Consider the following 18,262-nt stretch of genomic DNA (forward strand, 5'->3'; position numbering starts at 1 on the left):
GCTGTGACTTGACAGCACACACACAAACACACACAGATAGCTTGTAGCACCAGGGACAGCACAATCCACCCTCCTGGGCTGACCAGGCACTCACCCCCACTCATGATGTAGTCCTGGAAGAAGAGCACTTTGAACCAGAAAGGCAGCATCAGCAAGTGGGGGGTGAGGCCTGGGAAGGGCTCCCCGAAGCTTGTGGCCTCTGTGCAGAAGTGCCCAAAGGCCCCGGCCACCAGCACGCTGTGGAGGTGGAAGCCAAAGAGGTAGTAGCACTTGGGTTCCAGATAGGGTTGCCAACCTCCAGGTACTAGCTGGAGATCTCCTGCCATTACAACTGATCTCCGGCTGATAGAGATCAGTTCACCTGGAGAATACGGCTGCTTTGGCAATTGGACTCTATGGCATTGAAGTCCCTCCCCGCCCTCCTCAGGCTCTGTCCTAAAAACCTCCCGCTGGTGGTGAAGAGGGAGCTGGCAACCCTAGGTCCAGATCCTCCACCTTCACCAGCTGCAGGGGCAACAGGGAAGCAGGGGCCGTGAGCAGGAGAGGTGGAGAACAGGCAGCCCTGGCCCCTTCTTGCACCCATAGCACTGCAGAGGGCAGGCAGGAACAGGCAAATACAGAACTGGAAAGGGAGGGCTGGTCCATGGAAGTGTGCACGTTGTGTGTGCGTCTGCGCATGGCCCCCTTGTAGGAGACCGGCCACTCTTGCCTAATATGTGTGGCTCAAGGGACTAGAATCAGTTCTGGGAAACTCCACCAGACTTTGTTCCCGAGGTGGGGCACAATTTTTTTGGGGTGTGTGTGTGGTGGTGTTGTGGAAGACCAAGGCGGGACACAATCAGACTGACATGTTTTCTCTTTGCCAGGGACCACCAGGATATCCTGGCCACAGAGGCCTGGACGGAGAACGGGTAAGTAGTTGGAGTGGCTGTGGCTCAGTGGTAGAGCATCTGCTTGGCATGCAGAAGGTCCCAGGTTCAGTCCCCAGAATCTCCAGTTAAAGGGACTAGGCAAGTAGGTGATGTGAAAGACCTCAGCCTGAGACCCTGGAGAGCCATGTAGAGGGGCTGTGGCTCAGTGGTAAAGTCTCTGCTTGGCATGCAGACGGTCCCAGGTTCAATCCCTGGCATCTCCAATTAAAAAGGACTAGGCAAATAGGTGATGTGAAAGACCTCAGCCTGAGACCCCGGAGAGCCGCTGCCAGTCTGAGTAAACAAGACTGACTTTGATGGACCAAGGGTCTGATTCAGTAGAAGGCAGCTTCATGTGTTTGTGTAAGTGGGGTGCAGGGAGGAGAAATACGATGTCATGGACGGCAAAAGACATTTGGTCACTTAGTGGCAAGTCCCTGCTACTAATTAACAAGGGGCACCTTTTCTGGAAATTCTCCTGTACGAGCTGAATTGAAATTCTCATTTCATTTTGGCTTTCACAAAAAACTTCCTGTGCCCCGTGGGACATCATGTGCCTGTCTTCCACCCTTGACACCTCAGATCTCACCCACGTGCCTGTGTTAACTGAGCACGGGTGGAACATCAAATGACCAAGAGTAGGCCAGGATACCATTTCCTCATTTTCTGGTAATGCCCCTCTTTCCCTTTTATGGCTGTGGGCAGCCAGCGGGGATCACAAGATCTAGATTGTGCCCCTGGAATGCAGGCCATATCTTCCAGCTGAATGGCAGCTAAGCTGGATCTGTGCAGACCCTGTTTAGAAACGCAGGCAGCATCTCCCTCTCCAAGACCTGAACGCAGTTCATTTGGGCGCCCCTGATATTTTGATAGCCCCGCTGGTAGCTTAGTCTATCTCTGTTGTTGGTCTGACCGTGGCTCATGTTGTGTCAACACATGGTAGGGGCTGCCTTTGCCTTGTTTGTTGCGCTTTATACAGGCACCTCATCTTATTGTGCTTCGCTTTATTGCGCACGGCTGATACTGCATTTTCGAGCAAGTCTACCAGCGCCATTATTTCAACAGCATGTTCTCACTTCGTTTCTGGGTCACATTTTGGTAATTCTCGCAATATTTCAAACTTTTTCTTTATATTACAATCCATTGTTTTTAAGACATAATGCTATTTCACACTTAATAGTCTGCAGTATAGTGTAAACATAACTTTTATATGCACTGGGAAACCAAAAATTCCGAGTGACTCGCTTTATTACAATATTCACCTTATTGCAGTGGTCTGGAACCGAACCCACCATATCTCCGAGGTATGCTTGTACATATGCAAAGTCATCTGTTTTTTCCCTTGTTTCCTTTAATGCCATCTTCCATTCTGTTTCAGGGTGAACCAGGCCCAAAAGGTGAACCAGGCGAGAAAGGCGCCTGGGTAAGTTCTGGAGAGTAGCATCCTTGCTTTTTCACCACTTCCCCATTTCTTAGCTATTTTCACTCAGTAAATAGGTAGGGTTGCCAGCTCTGGGTTGGGAAATACCTGGAGATTTTGGGGGTGGAGCCTGAGGAGGACGGGGTTTGGGGAGGGGAGGGACTCCAATGCCATAGGGTCCAATTGCCAAAGCGGCCATTTTCTCCAGGAGAACTGATCTCTATCGGCTGGAAATCAGTTGTAATAGCAGGAGATCTCCAGCTATTACCTGGAGGTTGGCAACCCTATAAATAGGGGGCCTTTCCCTTTATTTTGAAGTTTCCCTGCTGCTGTTTCAGAGAGGTAGTCATGTTTGTATTGTGCCACATACATAAATCAAGGACTCTTGTGGCATCATAAATACTAACATGTCTATTCTGGCATGAGCTTTCGTGAGCCAAAAATCCACTTCCGCCTGATGCTGTGGTGGCTTATTGCTTAGAGATGTGTGATTCTGCATCTGTACATACACACATAATCACTATTTTGCATCCAGATGCTGTTACAAGAAAGGCTAACTTGAATTAAATATCTAGATCACACCAGTTAAGTACCCTTGCACGTATTTGCTGGCTTCCCATAGTTTATTCTGAACTGACCCTAGAAGCTAAAATGACTAAACGGAGGCTATCGTATTTTGGTCACATTATGAGAAGACAAGAGTCACTGGAAAAGACAGGAAAAGTTGAGGGCAGCAGGAAAAGAGGAAAACCTAACAAGAGATGGGTTGACTCAATAAAGGAAGCCATGGCCCTCAATTTGCAAGATCTGAGCAAGGCTGTCAAAGATAGGACATTTTGGAGGACATTGACTCATAGGGTCGCCATTAGTCGGAAGCGATTTGACGGCACTTAACACACACACACACACACAGTTTATTCTGATGTTGCAAGCCAGAGGGAGGACAAAGGGCAATACAAGATGTTCCACCCCACTTCTGACATGGCGCCAGCCGTCAACACACTGTCAAGCATATCTTCACAGTCGTAAGGGCTAGGAACTTGACTTTTAAAAAGTGGCGGCGTGGGTGGGGAGAAGAATGCTGCATGCTACATGTCACGCCCAGTAATTATTTCCACATATTTATTATGTGGTGATAAAATACACGCAGCCCTTTTGGTGCTGGCAGATGCAGCTTCGACACTGGCTGTCAGAGTGAAAGAACATTTTCCAAAGAAGAGAAACAGAAGGGTATGGGTACACTCGTATGTGATCCATGAGTTATATCCCAGATGGAGCTGCTGACTTTTCAGCCAGCTCCTGTAGTGGTGCCTTAAGGGCAGCTTGATGTGCAGAAATTAACAAATCATTATGCTTATTTCCATGGAAAGAAGAAGTATCACCTGCTGATTTTTGTTGATCAAGCTGCTGTTAAAGGAGCACACCAGACTGTTCGTTTCTAAGCAGTTGGTAGCCCTGTCCCCAGTATATTCTGCCAGAGTTTGTGAGGTACACCATCTTGCTTCATCGGTACCCTTAAAACATTGCTGCCCCAAGCATATTTCTAGAGATTGCCCGTTCAGTGGAGCTGATTCTGCATGCGACATGGACATTCCTTTGGAGAAACTCCCTGTTACAAGGACTTTGAACCCTCTCCACTACCAGAGAGGTTCTGTGCCTTCAACAGTTGCATTATAGGCAGAAACTCAACAGCTCTGCTTTCCATGCTTGGAAAAACTCACGTGGAAATAGTTTCCTATGGTGCAACTGTTGAAACCACAGAGCTCCTCTTGTGAAAAAGTGGGAGTCTTACCAATGATGAAGTTTGTCTGGAGAAGGAATTCACCAATGGTGAGGACCTTTCAAGGAATGTTTATGCTCTGTAAACACCACCACCCCCTTTCTGATCCCATCAGAACAACAAATGCAGGTTATGGATCTCAGCCCATGTATCAATGCTCCAGCTGCTTTTTTCAGCTCTGGTTCTTCTGAGCCGCTCCTGCCATGACCGGATAACCCCATGCACTGAATGTCGTTCCCCCTCCACTTCCATGCAAATTTTGATCCGCTGATCCAGGACTACGAACTGGGAAGAGCCCATGCTTTTTACCAGAAGGCCTCAGGTTCAGCCTCCAGTGAAATGGATCTCAGGTAACAGGTCTGGCCAAGAGCTAGGTGGACCTGTCTTCATAGATTGACCTGACCTTACGCTACTGCCAGTGAAGACAGGAAACAAGAACACAGCCTTAAGGAGTATAATTGACAGCAGCAAGGGAATAGTAGGTTGGGGAGGGTGAAAAGGATGGCAAAGAGGCTTTGGAGAGAGGACAGATGCTGCAGCCCTTGTTAGTGGTGAGTCACATATCTCTCTGCCACATGAGTCTTAAAGCCATTGAGAGGGATGAGCAATGGTTCCTCATGCTCTTAAAGGCATGGGTCCATCTTTGGAGGATGATGTGCTAGCAGCCCTGGTTGCCCCCAGAAAGAAGGTAAAGCCGAGGGCTATCCCAGTAATGCTGTATGCTCCAGGCTAGAGAGACAGCAGACAAAAAGGCAAAAGACAAGCTTCAGTTGCAGTGTCCTTAGAGGGACGTTAAAGGAGGGGACACTGAGTATCCCTAGAGGTGGGGAGATGCAGTTGGGTAGCCTTGTCCTAGGATTATCTTTTTCTACTTGTCTGTCTCTTTCTCTTGCTTCCTTACTCCCCGCTCTCCTTTTTCCTCCTTGCATCCCCATACCAGGGGGGATTTGGTATTCGGGATTGGTATGCTAGCACCTAATGCTTCTGCATCGTGTCTTTCCCTCTAGGAGAAGGACAGATTCTGGGCCCTGTCATTGCATTGTGCATTTAGGTACATAATACTTAAAGTGCTCTTCACATTTCATGTAAATGCAAACAGAAAATCAGAATATATATTTTTTCTATTTGTAAGGCCCTCTTCTGCAATTTATCCTTTGATAACAGCATCCGTCACAAGGTGCAAATCGCAGGAGAATGGCTCTTAGGTGATGCCAGGCTAGGGTTGCCAGGTTCCTCTTTGCCACCGGCAGGAGGTTTTTGGGGCGGAGTCTGGGGAAAGGTTTGGGGAGGGACTTCAATGCCATAGAGTCCAAGTGCCAAAGCGGCCATTTTCTCCAGGGGAACTGATCTTTATTGGCTGGAGATCAGTTGTAATAGCAGGAGATCCCCAGCTAGTACCTGGAGGTTGGCAACCCTATACCAGGCACAACATCCTAAAGACTAACTCTCACTTAGGTGATCACCTTATATCCAGGCTAGAATGTAAGTGGGAGCTTTCTGACAGGAATGCTGCAGTAAAAAAAATTAAGTTCTCTACATATCCAAAAACAAGCATATCACATAAGATGCTAGATCCGTTCTCCATGACATCTAGCTTTCTTTATGCAGATAATTATTTCTGTAGAGAGACATTAAATCAGGTGACCTCTGCCTGCAACCTGGAATGGCACAGCGCAGATGTAGGTTTACCATCTCAATGCAAACTAGGACTAAGATTGTACCAGCTGCAGTATTCTGCAAACAGATGCACATTTTTAACTTCTCAGCTGTAGCAAGGGCAGGAGTGAGCCCTGAAACCAATTCAGCAAGGGTGATTCAGCACACATGGGGAAAAAATCTGGCCAGGAAGGGTGCCTATTGGTCTTTAACTATGCCATCAGCTGTACTTGTAGTCATTTTTGCAACGTTAAAAAAACCCTTTGTGAACTGAGTTAGATAATTAGATACGGGTAAGATAATAACCCATCCACATAGCAGGGACCATGTAACCAGCACTGTGTTGAGAGAGGATGTATGTTCTGATTTAGTAGAGAAGACCTCTGTGGTCAGCCCCCTCCCCTTCCCCCTTGGTTGTGTTGTTTAAATTAACCTCAGCCATGCAGGAACTACTGACAAAAAGCAGTCCCAATGTGATTTACATACAGCATAAAGGACACTACAGATTCAGCCTGTGAGGTTCAAGTGATTAACTCATTTACTGTATCAGCATGCCCTGACCTGGACACCCCAGGCTAAATCTCGAAAGCTCAGCAGAGAGCCCTGATTAGTATTTGAATGGGAGACCGCCAAGGAAGTCCAGGGTCTCTATGCAGAGGTAGGCAATGGCAAACCGCCTTTGAATGTTGCTTGCCTTGAAAACCCCACCCATCTGCTTTCTGTCCGGAGGGTCACTCACTGTCCTGTGTCACAGAGTTGTAGTTTGCAAGGACATTTTTTGTGTCCTGGTGGAAGTGAGGGGTGCCAGCTTTGCCATCCTGTCCTCTTCCTGGACATGTCTGTAGAAGAGGGTGAGCAATACCTCAATGGGGAACTGGTTATTCTGTCTCTCTCACCATCCATACACTCCCATGCCCACACCACTGCCTCTAGCACTGTAGCCTGCTACTAACCGCATGTATGCAATCTCCCATTCTTATCCATCCACATCAGCCTAGCAATTTATAGGGAAAAGGGGTTGTGAATAACAACTTCCTGTCATCTTTTTCTAGCCACCAGTCTGGGTCATGTGTAGTCTGTGCCACCAATCCCTCGATACTCTTCTCCTCGACAGCCAGCATGGTGTAGTGGTTAAGACCAGTGGGCTCTGATCTGGCGATCCGGGTTCGATTCCCCACTCCTCCACATGAGCGGCGGACTCTAATCAGGTGGACCGGGTTGGCTTCCCCACTCCTGCACATGAAGCCTGCTGGGTGACCTTGGGCTAGTCACAGTTCTCTCCAAACTCTCTCAGCCCCACCTACCTCACAAGGTGTTTGTTGTGAGGATAGGGAAGGTGATTGTAAGCCGGTTTGAGACTCATTAAAGGTAGAGAAAATTGGGGTATAAAAACCAATTCTTCTTCTTTGGATTGGCAAATAGTGGGTCAGGTAGCATCCTTCCCAAGTCTGGATTTGGCCCAAAGGCCATTGGTTGCTGATTCTTAATCTAGGCCTCAGTGGCTAGATTTTCCTCTGTCCTTTCCCACCCGCTTTATGTGCTCCTTGGTGTGCCTTGCCAAACCAAAATGAGCACTTGTAGCAGTCAGATAATGTGTTGCAGTGGTGCTCATCAGTGAAGTACTTTTTTAAAAGTTATTTTTACATCAAATGGACCCAAAAAGCAGCAGAGAGCCTCTTTGTTGGTTTGCTGCAGCTTTAGGAGTGGGTTAACCCTCTGTTTGCAGGAGTTCCTTTATCTGTTGACATTTCACTAAGCTAGCTAACACTACCCAGACTGGAGCTTCAGCAGATAAAGTGGTAGATTAATCCACTGAATGTCACAAAGAGACATTCTGGATGAACATTATCCAGAGAATTGCACAAAGGAAAGGAGGCAAGAGAAGCATTAATAGTTTATATTCTCCTTTCTTTTTCTTTTCTTTTTTGCATTGTGGGGAAGAGAAGGGAAGACGTTGAGGGATACCGTCCTCCCTGTGGTATTACAGTGGTTTCACCAATGGCATAGCTATGGGTTCTAGAGCACTGCTCTTTTACTGAGTCAGGACTCACAAGTGGGATTTGCCTTAACAAATGCTTGCCATTCCCTTGAAATTTCTACCTCCCCTGTAAATACACCGAGCTACAATTCTCAGGGTTACCAAGCTAGCATGTCTGCTGCTTTCCCCAAGATATACTTCATATATCTTGGGGAAAGCAGAGAAAGAAAAAGAAACACTACATTAAAGGAAAAATAAATGGCCCCATGTTGCAAATGTTGGGGTTAAAGGTGCATCCCAAGTCTACAAAGTTTACCAGCCCCTGCTCCAGTGTGGTAGGTATAGTGATTTTGATGAGAGGTATACTCTGAGCTTCATTAGCACTATCTGTAGCCTGCTCCATGAGTGTTCTTCCTGCCTTGATGTCTGCCTGTGCCTGAGATACTGGCCTGACCTGACCCTTCGGACTTGCCCTGGCTAGTGAGGTCTCCATCATGTTGTGAGGAAAGCTCATGGCGGGATCGTAACCTGCAGAACTCGTCCCTCTTGCTACAGCCAGGATGGGGAAGAAGGCAAAATAGGTGGGAGGCATTGGGGCCTGCTGCAGCCTGCAAGGTGGCTTATATTCTGGCTGCAAATCACTGCACGTCTGCTTAGCAGTAAGTGCTATTGGACTCGGCTGGGCTGACTTCCAGAGGAACATGCATAAGTTGTGGGTAAAAGTCCAGTCTGTTCTCTCTGGGTTGCGTTCCTAGATAGTGGAATGCAACTGCCTGTGGGGTCGGACAGGTCAGGAATAATTCTTTGTGTCTCAGGGAGCCAGCCTGGTGTAGTGGTTAAGAGCGGTGGCTTGGAGCCGTGGACTCTGATCTGGAGAACCGGGTTTGATTCCCCACTCCTCCACATGAGCGGTGGAGGCTAACCTGGTGAACTGGATTTGTTTCCCCACTCCTACACACGAAGCCCACTGGGTGACCTTGGGCTAGTCACAGCTCTCTTAGAGCTGTCTCAGCCCCACCAACCTCACAGGGTGTCTGTTGTGGGGAGGGGAAGGGAAGGGGATTGTAAGCCGGTTTGAGTCTCCCTTAAGTGGTAGAGAAAGTCGGCATAGAAAAACCAACTCTTCTTCTTCTTCAGGAAGCTCCCCGAACCTCCTAAGGGGCAGGCTGTCTTCCGTAGGAAAGATTCCGTTAGGCAGAACAATAAGTGCGGCAGGGAAAGGCAATGTGGGTGTGCATGCTTTTTCAGCGGTCCCTGTTACACCCTCTCCTTCCCCATGACACAAACTCCCTACGAGCTGCACCAGCTGAATGCTTCTCCCTCCCAGTGGATTGTATGTGCATGATAATTGATGATAACTCCAGCACCTTGATGCACTCCCTTGCAAGGACTGGTTGCGCTCCCTGCCCGTCTTAATATTTGCATTGGCAACCCTTTGCACACTCCCCTGGGGGAGGGCTTAAATGGCTCAACGAGTAAGGATGGGAGGGGAAAGGCAAGGCTTCAACCCCCCTTCTTTCCCCAGCCTCCTCCCCCCCCACCCCGCACACCCACCCTTGTGCGTTCCCTTCATGGCTGTGTCTGTCTCTTTCGTCCGCAGGGGGAGGGGTTACACCAGCTTCGAGAGGCTTTGAAGATTTTAGCTGAGAGGGTTTTAATCTTGGAAACAATGATTGGGCTCCATGGTGAGTAGAGACAGACAGAAGGACAGAATCCCCTGGCCTGGAGGCTTAGGGAAAAGGGGGGCACCCTGTGGCTGGCAAAAAAAAACAAAAAAAAACCATGCCGAACACAACCTACAAGTATTGGCTTGCCACGTGCTTGACAGCCCGTTTTGCGGGCCTTAGCAGGTTGCAAAAAAACAGGGTGAGTGCTGAGATTCTGTTGCAGGCAGTCTTGTGTTTGGATTGGCGGGTCACAAGATGAGCAGTGTGATTGCATGGTTACGCATGGAGAGCGAGGGTGTGAGCAACAGCAGCACTGCCACATAGTCCAGCTACATAAGCCTAGGTCCTGACAACATCCGATCCATCTGCCTTGGTGAAGCTTATGGGTGCAGACCTCTTCCAGAACCAGACTTTCTCCCACAATGTTTTGCTGGGCACCAGTCTGATCAGACACTGGCGTGTTGGTGACAGTGTTGGGGCACAGGACTGCTGACTCCAATTTTTGCCAGGACGGGAAAGGTCTCCTGGACCAGCTCCGTCCCCTGAAGACAGTGTGGTCTGCCTGTTCCTGGTGGCACCTGTGTTTACAAGATGCCCTTGGGTGGCAGGAGCAGATAACTGTTGCTCACACTCTTTAACAGAGAAATCATACTTTAAATGCCAATAACACTGGATAACATACACCCAATGATTTTAACAGCAGAATAATTTTATTGGGGCCATTCAGGACCCAGTGATGGCAATATTCCTTCCATTATTTCATTTTTATTCCACCCATCCAAGGAGCCTTGAGTGGCATTTGTTACAAGTGGGAATCCAGAAGGATGGATAACAGTGCCACCGCCAGGATTGGGGGGGGGGGTTTCTGGCATGGCAGCGTCGGTGAATTCCCTTCACCAGGAAGAACCAGGGCATGCCAAGGATTCTCTTGTGCTTCTGCTTAGATTCTTGGGCTGCTCCATGCACAGCGAGGATGGCAGAGCTTGCAAGGCAGCTGCACCTGGCAAATGCCACCCTCTGGCACTGGCGAACTCATCCCAGTGTTTATCCTACAGAGTATTCCTAGGATAGGTGTCTAGGATAGGTTTAGGTCAAGGATGCTGTACCCCACTCCAGACAGGAATGTGTGTCCTAGTCTCTGTAAGCATCTGAGGCCAGGAGCATGCCTAGATCCTGAAGGGCAGCTGTCGGAAGTCTTTGTTGACCGGGCAAGGGCAGATGGCCAGACTCCTGTCCATAGCAGCTCTGCTCGCCTTGTGTGTCTGCAGAGGCATTTGAAGCCTGAACACATGCAGCACTATCTAAGCGAGGGGCCAGCCTCAGCGCATGAGTTTTCTGATTCAAGTCCCCAAATTCCCTGACAGCCCACCTCCCCACCCCTTCCTTCAGTAAGACTGAATGGTCCACGGTGTTGATAGCTGCAGTCAAATCATGAAGGAACAATAATGGAGTTAATCCCCCGACCCCCGAAGCAATCAATGCTGTTTTGGTCCCAGAACCAAGCCTGAGGCCTGATCCAAATGGGTCAACAGATAAGCCTGCAGGAAACAGCAGGAGGAGCTTCCCATACACTTCCTCAGCTGTTCATGTCTGCACATGAACATTTGAAGCTGCCTTATACTGAATCAGACCCTTGGTCCATCAAAGTCAGTATTGTCTACTCAGACTGGCAGCAGCTCTCCAGGGTCTCAGGCAGAGGTCTTTCACATCACCTACCTGCCTAGTCCCTTTAACTGGAGATGCCTGGGATTGAACCTGGGACCTTCTGCATGCCAAGCAGATGCTCTGCCACTGAGCTACAGCCCCTCCCCATAAAGTCTGCCATAGAAAGCGCGAGAGCAGCAGCTGATAAAACGAATGGCAATTCTGAAGCCCACCGCCAAACGTCCAGTCAGTTTCTGTTAGAATTCAGTCATTACCCAGAGTTTTGACCTTCTTTAACTGGGCACGTTGATCCAATGTGCCAAGGGTTTTTAGCTGGCCTGTAAGACATCTGAAACAAGATAGGCTTCATCCTGGTATGTAGTTGACCAGAGTACATGCATATTTACATGCACAAGCACTATCAGGAGTTGCATTTCTACTTTGATCAATGTATCCTTTAAGAAAATAATTCCTAAGAGGTGCCACCAAGCTACTCTGAGCTTTTGTCAAGTTGGTGGCATTTGGATAGCCGCAATGGCTGAGCTAGAGAGAGCCTGTTCAGGAAAGGTGAGCAGATGAAGGAGCTCAGGTACCCTCAGGTACCTTGGGGGGAAATAGATGACTGTGGAGAGTCTTGCACAGCCAGAAAAAGAGAAACAGTTCAGCATTTCCTAGTGTGTACACAAGCATCCATGCATGTACCTGAGGCTTTTGCATGCTGTGTTCCTTGGAGTAGCAACAGCTTCCAATGTGGCTCTCTTAGGCAATGTGGTGAGCCAGCCAATCACTTTATGGCATGTATGTTACACTCACACCATCTTTAAAAATGGATCTCTCTTTAAAGGTGAAAAATAGCACTGTGAATTAGGGCCTGGATACCAGCTGGGAGCCAGTGAAGGTCTTACAATTTTGGAGCAGTTGTTTCTGAATGCTTTTTGATAGGGTAATGTAGGTGAGGCTAGGACTTGAACTGCAGGTGAGGCTAGGACTTGAACTGCAAGAGCTTTGGAACTCCTGTCTTCCTGGATTTCACAGCAGTCTGGCATGGAGAAGCCAATTACTGCTCAGGTACCGCTCTCCTCCAGAGAAGGGGACTGGCCTGGAGAATTGGGCGACATTTCCCTTTTTTCTCCCTCCAAACTCAGCAGCATCTCCCTCCCCACCATCCCCTCTCAAGAGCCCTGGTGTTCTGAATCTGCTCTCAGCAACAGACTCCCCCACTCCTCTCCCCCATCTTTCTTTTCCCATATTGAGGGTGAATGAATTCGCACTCTGCTCTTCTCAATCTCCACTAGGCCATTAGCTTACAAAGCTTCCTAGAGCAGCAGGCCCAGCTGGAGCTCCTGGCTAGGAGGGTCACCTTGCTGGAAGCTATCATCTGGCCAGGTAACAAAAAACAAGAGGCTTCACCTCTCCTACCTCTCCTTCTGTTCTTCTTCAGCATGATGCATTCACCACACGAGCTGCTGGATTGAGAGCCCATGGCCCAAAAATTCCCACTGCAGCCTGGGTGTTCTCCTTTCCCCCAAAACTTTTGCATGCAAGGCCCCCTTTTTCCTGTGTGTTCAAAGCCCCAAAGAGACAAGTCATGTGTTGTTGTTTTTAATTCCAGCATGGCAGTGCTTGTTTGGCCCCTTCTGGTTCCGTGGCCACCCATGGGGCGGCTAAGTGGGGAAGGGCACATCCTCCAGCTACAAAACTCAGGGAAAAACTTCTCTGTCACCCCAGCATGAATTCAAAGGGAAGCCAGCATAGTAGATGCTCCACTTTTGCAGAAGGGTATCCATATTTTTGCAGAATGGTGGTGTTTAATTTGTAAAATGGTGTGGGGCAGCTTTAACCTAAGAGCACGGGGGGGGGGGGTGCTATTCCAAAGCATGTGTGCACGTGCCCAACTCTGTATGTGCTCAGTGGCACAATTGTTAAGCCAGCCTGAATGGGCAGGGGAAATGCTCTTCTGGCCCACCAGGGGATCGGTGGGTCAACAATGATCTACCTCTATGGGATGAGTGTAGAGGGGGGTGCATAACTCAGCATTCTAGGGAGCAATGCTAGCAAGTACCTGGGGCAGAAGTTGGGGGTGTCTGGCTTCTGTCTACACTGAGGTAACCTCTGGGTAAGAACAAACAGAATCCATTGCTGGATAAGACCAAGGTCCATTTTACGAAGCATGCCGGTTTCAACAGCAGCTACCCAGATGCCTACAGGAAGCTCACAAGCTGGGCCTAAAGATGTTTGCTTCCCCTGCTGTTTGCCCCCACCATCTGATGTTTAGAGGTATACTTCCGATGTTCATGGAGGTTCCATTCAGTTTCCTTAAACAGTAGGGACTAAATATCCTCTAAGCACCAAACTAGCTGGGAGAGCAGGACATTGATGAGCGGCTCACTTGCTGTTGTCAGCTGTAAAAAAGGTAAAGGCAAGCACCGGGTCATTCCTGACCCATGGAGAGATGTCACATCCCAACGTTTACTAGGCAGACTTTGTTTACGAGGTGGTTTGCCACTGCCTTCCCCAGTCATCTTCCCTTTACCCCCAGCAAGCTGGGTCCTCATTTTACTGACCTCGGAAGGATGGAAGGCTGAGTCAACCTTGAGCCGGCTACCTGAAACCGACTTCTGTCGGGATTGAACTGAGGTCATGAGCAGAGCTTGGACTGCAGTACTGCAACTTACCACTCTGCGCCATGGTAGGATGTCCCAAATTGAAATAGAGTCCTTTGTTTGGGAGGCAGGGCTAACCCTCTCCTCTGCGTTGTTATCCCTCCCTCAAGTCTTTCCAATGTCAAGGTATTTGCTTGGCAAACAGCCGTTCTGGGGTACAATTGAGAACAGGAAAATGGGCAGGAGGAAAGAGTTAAACACTTCTCCCCCGGGACCTTAATTCACTTTGGCACTCTGCCCCCAGCCCATAACTATTAAGCCTGGGGGGGAAAGGAGACGCCTTTGTGGATGTTTACCTTGGTCCAAAGATGAGATTCATTCTATAACCTTGGTCACTCCTTTCCCACTGTTCTCTTTCCCTTGACCATGTCTGTGGTGTAACATATGCGCCACACGGCTGCCCCGCAATCCAAATTTTGCAGTCTAAATAGATTATCCAAATGAATCACGGTTATTTATTTCCCACAGTATAATCTGCTTTTGAAAGACATGGGATATTGGAGCAAAGTGACTTCCAGCATAAGGGGCTCCTCGCAGTCCTTAAGTTGACCAATGAAAAGTCCTGCTCATCCCTCTCAGTCTTCTGAAATTTCACCGGACATTTCCCTAGGCCTATACAATGCCGTCCTTACCTAAGGACAAGAACCTTGCCTTTCTTAAAAACAAACACAAAACAAATGAAAGTTCAGATTCTTGGGTTGCCAAAGTCCATGGTAAGTGGAAGGAAGTCTGGATCTGACTCTGCTTTTCCCTCCTCCACACACTGATAGAACCAGAACTGGGATCCGGCATCGGTCCTGCCTCCACTAGCACCCCCAGCTACTACCGGGGGAAGCGTGATGAGAATCTGGCAGCCTACAGGGTGATCTCACGCCAGCACGCCCAGAGGAAAGAGGACAAGAAGAAATGAAGAGCGACTAAGTCTGCCGGCGGAGTGCAGAAGGGAAGCACATTTGCGAACGCAGCGGTCTCCTTTGGGGTGGCCTCCAACCCTCTGCCCGCTTTTGACCGTCCACGAGGAGAAGTAGCAGAAGGGGTGCGTGATCACGGCACCTAGGAGAATACTTGCTTGCTTACAACCCTGCTTCATATTTATTTGGTCTGTTCCTTTTGTGCAAGAGGTCTGTAACCAATTTGTTGTGCTGTTGCCAGAACCGAGCCTGTGTGCACCTTTTGTTATTGCCTGATTGTCCTGCAGGGGGGAGCTCTCCGTCCCTTGGTGCTATTTTGCAGGTATGTGTTTTTCCCCTTCCCTAGACGCTGATACTCTCCTGCCCCTCTGTGAGTGGAGGTTGGGCTGCAAGTTCTTCTCTAAGCTGGAACTGCTGATCTATGCTGCAGCCTCACACTCGTCGTTGGCTCCTCCTACCTAGTTGCTCCTCTTCCCCCATAGCCTAGCCAGGGAAGGGTATGGGGGAAAGAACCTCCAGGCCTTTCCAGACGATTGTTTCAGTATGCAAAGAATGCCCAGTTGTTATTCAGTTCTTGTGGGAATCCAGTGAGACCATCTACATGTCTGCCACTCCAATCACAATACTTTCTCACTGGAAAGAAAAAGATTCTCCACCCCATGCCTTACTCTTGTGAGTATTTCTATATGGTTGGAGTGCCTTGCAGACTGAGTGTCATAGGTACCTATTGGTTAGTACCTGTGATGTAAGTGATGTGATCAGCAACACACACCCATGCTGTTTTAACCACGCCCCCGTTTTTCATTTCCCTTCCTCGGTTTAGGAGGTTGAGCATTCCCTGCTGAAGCACTCCAGCAGACACTGGCACTTTTCGCTTCTAAATTTGGGGGAAGGATGAAACCAGCAGACGTCCGCAAGGCAGGCTCACCCTGCCTAGCACTGTGAACTTATTTGTCTCCACTTTTTAAAAAAATATATGGTTTCTGTGCACTTCCAGTGCATACCTACTCTGTTCAAAAATCAACATGAAAGAAACACAAGAAAAAGACAGACCAGTGAGATCCCCACAACCACTTGTAGCATGATTTTACAGGAGTGCGCGTACACACACACAAAATCCATTGTTTGAGAATAAGGTCAGACTACTTTGGTATTCACTTTAGCACCAACGGAAAAATTTATTTCTTTCCCTATTATCTGGAAACACCCTCATTTATAGGGTTGCCAGGTCCCTCTTCGTAACCGGCAGGAGGTTTTTGGGATGGAGCCTGAAGAGGGCGGGGTGTGGGGTGTCCAATGGCCAAAGCAGCCATTTTCTCCAGGTGAGCTGATCTCTATCGACTGGAGATCAGCTGTAATAGCAGGAGATCTCCATCTAGTACCTGGTGGTTAAGTAACCAAAATAAACACCACTGCACTGATACCACAGGTAAGGAAGAAAAGTGCAGGAATTACTGAGATATAAAGGACAACACACAAGTGTGACAAAGTGTATCAAAGTGTATCAAGTGTACAAATTAACATATAACAAACACAATATAATACAAAACTCTTTCAAAGTCCAAGGTATAAAATGCTAGTTTAAGAGCCAAGCATCAAGGAATTCTTCATATAGAAGTTGCTAGGAAGATGATCGTTTCTGTATTCTTCATCAGTTCCATTTAATTCAAGTTTCTCTTATATGCACATAAGGTTATCCAATTTAAATACAGTCTCTCAAACTGATAGGAGATCAAGCTGTGTATGGTCTTTCAAATTAAGGTTCCAATACAGGATACAACATTGTCAATACACAGATTGTACAGACAAATTCAACATTTCAACTGTTCCCACTGGGATACTGCAAGTAACAGAATCCCGGTGGGAACAGTTGAAATGTTGAATATGAAGAATTCCTTGATGCTTGGCTCTTAAACTAGTATTTTGTACCTTGGACTTTGAAAGAGTTTTGTATTATATTGTGTGTTTGTTATGTTAATTTGTACACTTGATACACTTTGATACACTTTGTCACACTTGTGTGTTGTCCGTTATATCTCAGTAATTCCAGCAATTCCTGCACAGTACCTGGTGGTTGGCAACCCTACTCATTCACCAGTGTTGCGATTCCCAGTGACATGAACTTTCTCTTTTGTCTTGGTGCTGCAGAGGCCCTGGCTAGCATGCTGGTGCCTTCCAATGCTCTACCCCAAAGCAATGTTTCATTTGCATGCAGAGTGGTTTGCTGCCAGATAGTCTAACTTAGAGTTTGGGTACTGGCTTCATTCCTTTTGTAAAAATAATATTTGTGTCCCTACCCTTTGAGGAGCTGAGGGTAACAAATAACAACCCTGGGAAATGGGGGGAAATGATTTCCCGGTGGTTTCATAACCGTGCAGGGATCTAAATCCATGTCTCCCCGATCTGTCTACATTGGTTCTAGACCCTGACCTCAGTCTGCGGACTGTTGCAGGCATGCTCATCTCCTGCTTATCCACAGTGAGGCTCAGGAAGTATGCTAGATAAGTAAGGGGCGGGACATGCGAGACCCTAAGGTAGGGGGTAGTAATCATAGAGGGCACAGAAACAGGGATCCTTTTGGAGATGGAGATCCCTCTTCCCAAATGCTGAGGGCTAAAAAATTGTTTTTAGCGAAGAATTTCAGGAATTTGCCAATTGTCAGATGGGGAAGGGGATGCCACACATGCAGAAGATGACTATCAGTCTGCCCCTTGAGACCTTTGCACAGCGGATCAGCAAATGTCCTTTGCAGGCACTCTGGAGAGTGTGGAGGGAACTACTTTTGTATCATACACACTTTGGGATTTCAGCAGATGTGGGTACCAGTTCTATCAAGGTCAATAAAACATCTCAAAACACTAGTCTTGAGAAGTGGTGTGTGTTTTCATCGAAGAGAAAGCAGAGCTTCTTGCCTCTAAACTGAGCCAGGATGACCCTTTTTGTGAGTGTGTTTCATTTCAGTTCATTCAACATCCACATCTACATGGGGGAAGACCAGTTGCTTTCAAAGTTACTGCTGGGGAGAACCTGAATTCAAAGCTGTTGAATCCCTGCACCAAGCCCTACATTCTGCACCAAGGGAATCTGCTCTTGAAATCTGTAAACAGCATAGACCAGAGCAATGGCTGCTGTTGTTTTATTGCATAAACATGCTTCAACTACATGCCTACGGACTTGCTGGTAATTTGCTAATGGCAGCTGGAACGTGTCCAGAGGAGGGCGACAAAGATGGTGAGGGGTCTGGAGACCAAGTCCTATGAGGAAAGGTTGAAGGAGCTGGGTATGTTTAGCCTGAAGAGGAGAAGACTTGAGAGGGGACATGATAACCATCTTCAAGTACTCGAAGGGCTGTCATATAGAGGAGCGTGCCGAGTTGTTTTCTGTTGCCCCAGAAGGTTGGACCAGAACCAACAGGTTAAAATTAAATCAGAAGAGTTTCCATCTAGACATTAGGAAGAATTTTCTAACAGAGCGGTTCCTCAGCGGAACAGGCTTCCTAGGATGAAAAAGCATGGTCGCTTTATCCTCCTTTAATCCCTGTTTTAACCAGCATTGAACGCACATTAGGCGAAATGCATGCGTTCGATCCTGGCTTCCTCGGGAGGTGGTAACCTCCTTCCCTGGAGGTTTTT

The 18,262-nt window shown here is 48.0% G+C and overlaps 1 protein-coding gene across 1 annotated transcript in view; it reads left to right on the forward strand.

The window, feature by feature from the left end:
• EMID1 (EMI domain containing 1) overlaps positions 1–14,629 on the forward strand; it is a 76,255-nt gene extending 61,626 nt beyond the window's left edge. Inside the window, exons 14-17 of the mRNA XM_056859871.1 lie at positions 867–911; positions 2,290–2,334; positions 12,352–12,442; positions 14,490–14,629. Coding sequence (XP_056715849.1) covers positions 867–911; positions 2,290–2,334; positions 12,352–12,442; positions 14,490–14,629 — 321 coding nt within the window. The remainder of the gene's footprint in view (positions 1–866; positions 912–2,289; positions 2,335–12,351; positions 12,443–14,489) is intronic.
• Positions 14,630–18,262: the final 3,633 nt, after the last annotated feature.

The sequence above is a fragment of the Euleptes europaea genome, chromosome 13 (genome assembly GCF_029931775.1).
Source record: "Euleptes europaea isolate rEulEur1 chromosome 13, rEulEur1.hap1, whole genome shotgun sequence".
Taxonomy (NCBI): Eukaryota; Metazoa; Chordata; class Lepidosauria; order Squamata; family Sphaerodactylidae; genus Euleptes; species Euleptes europaea.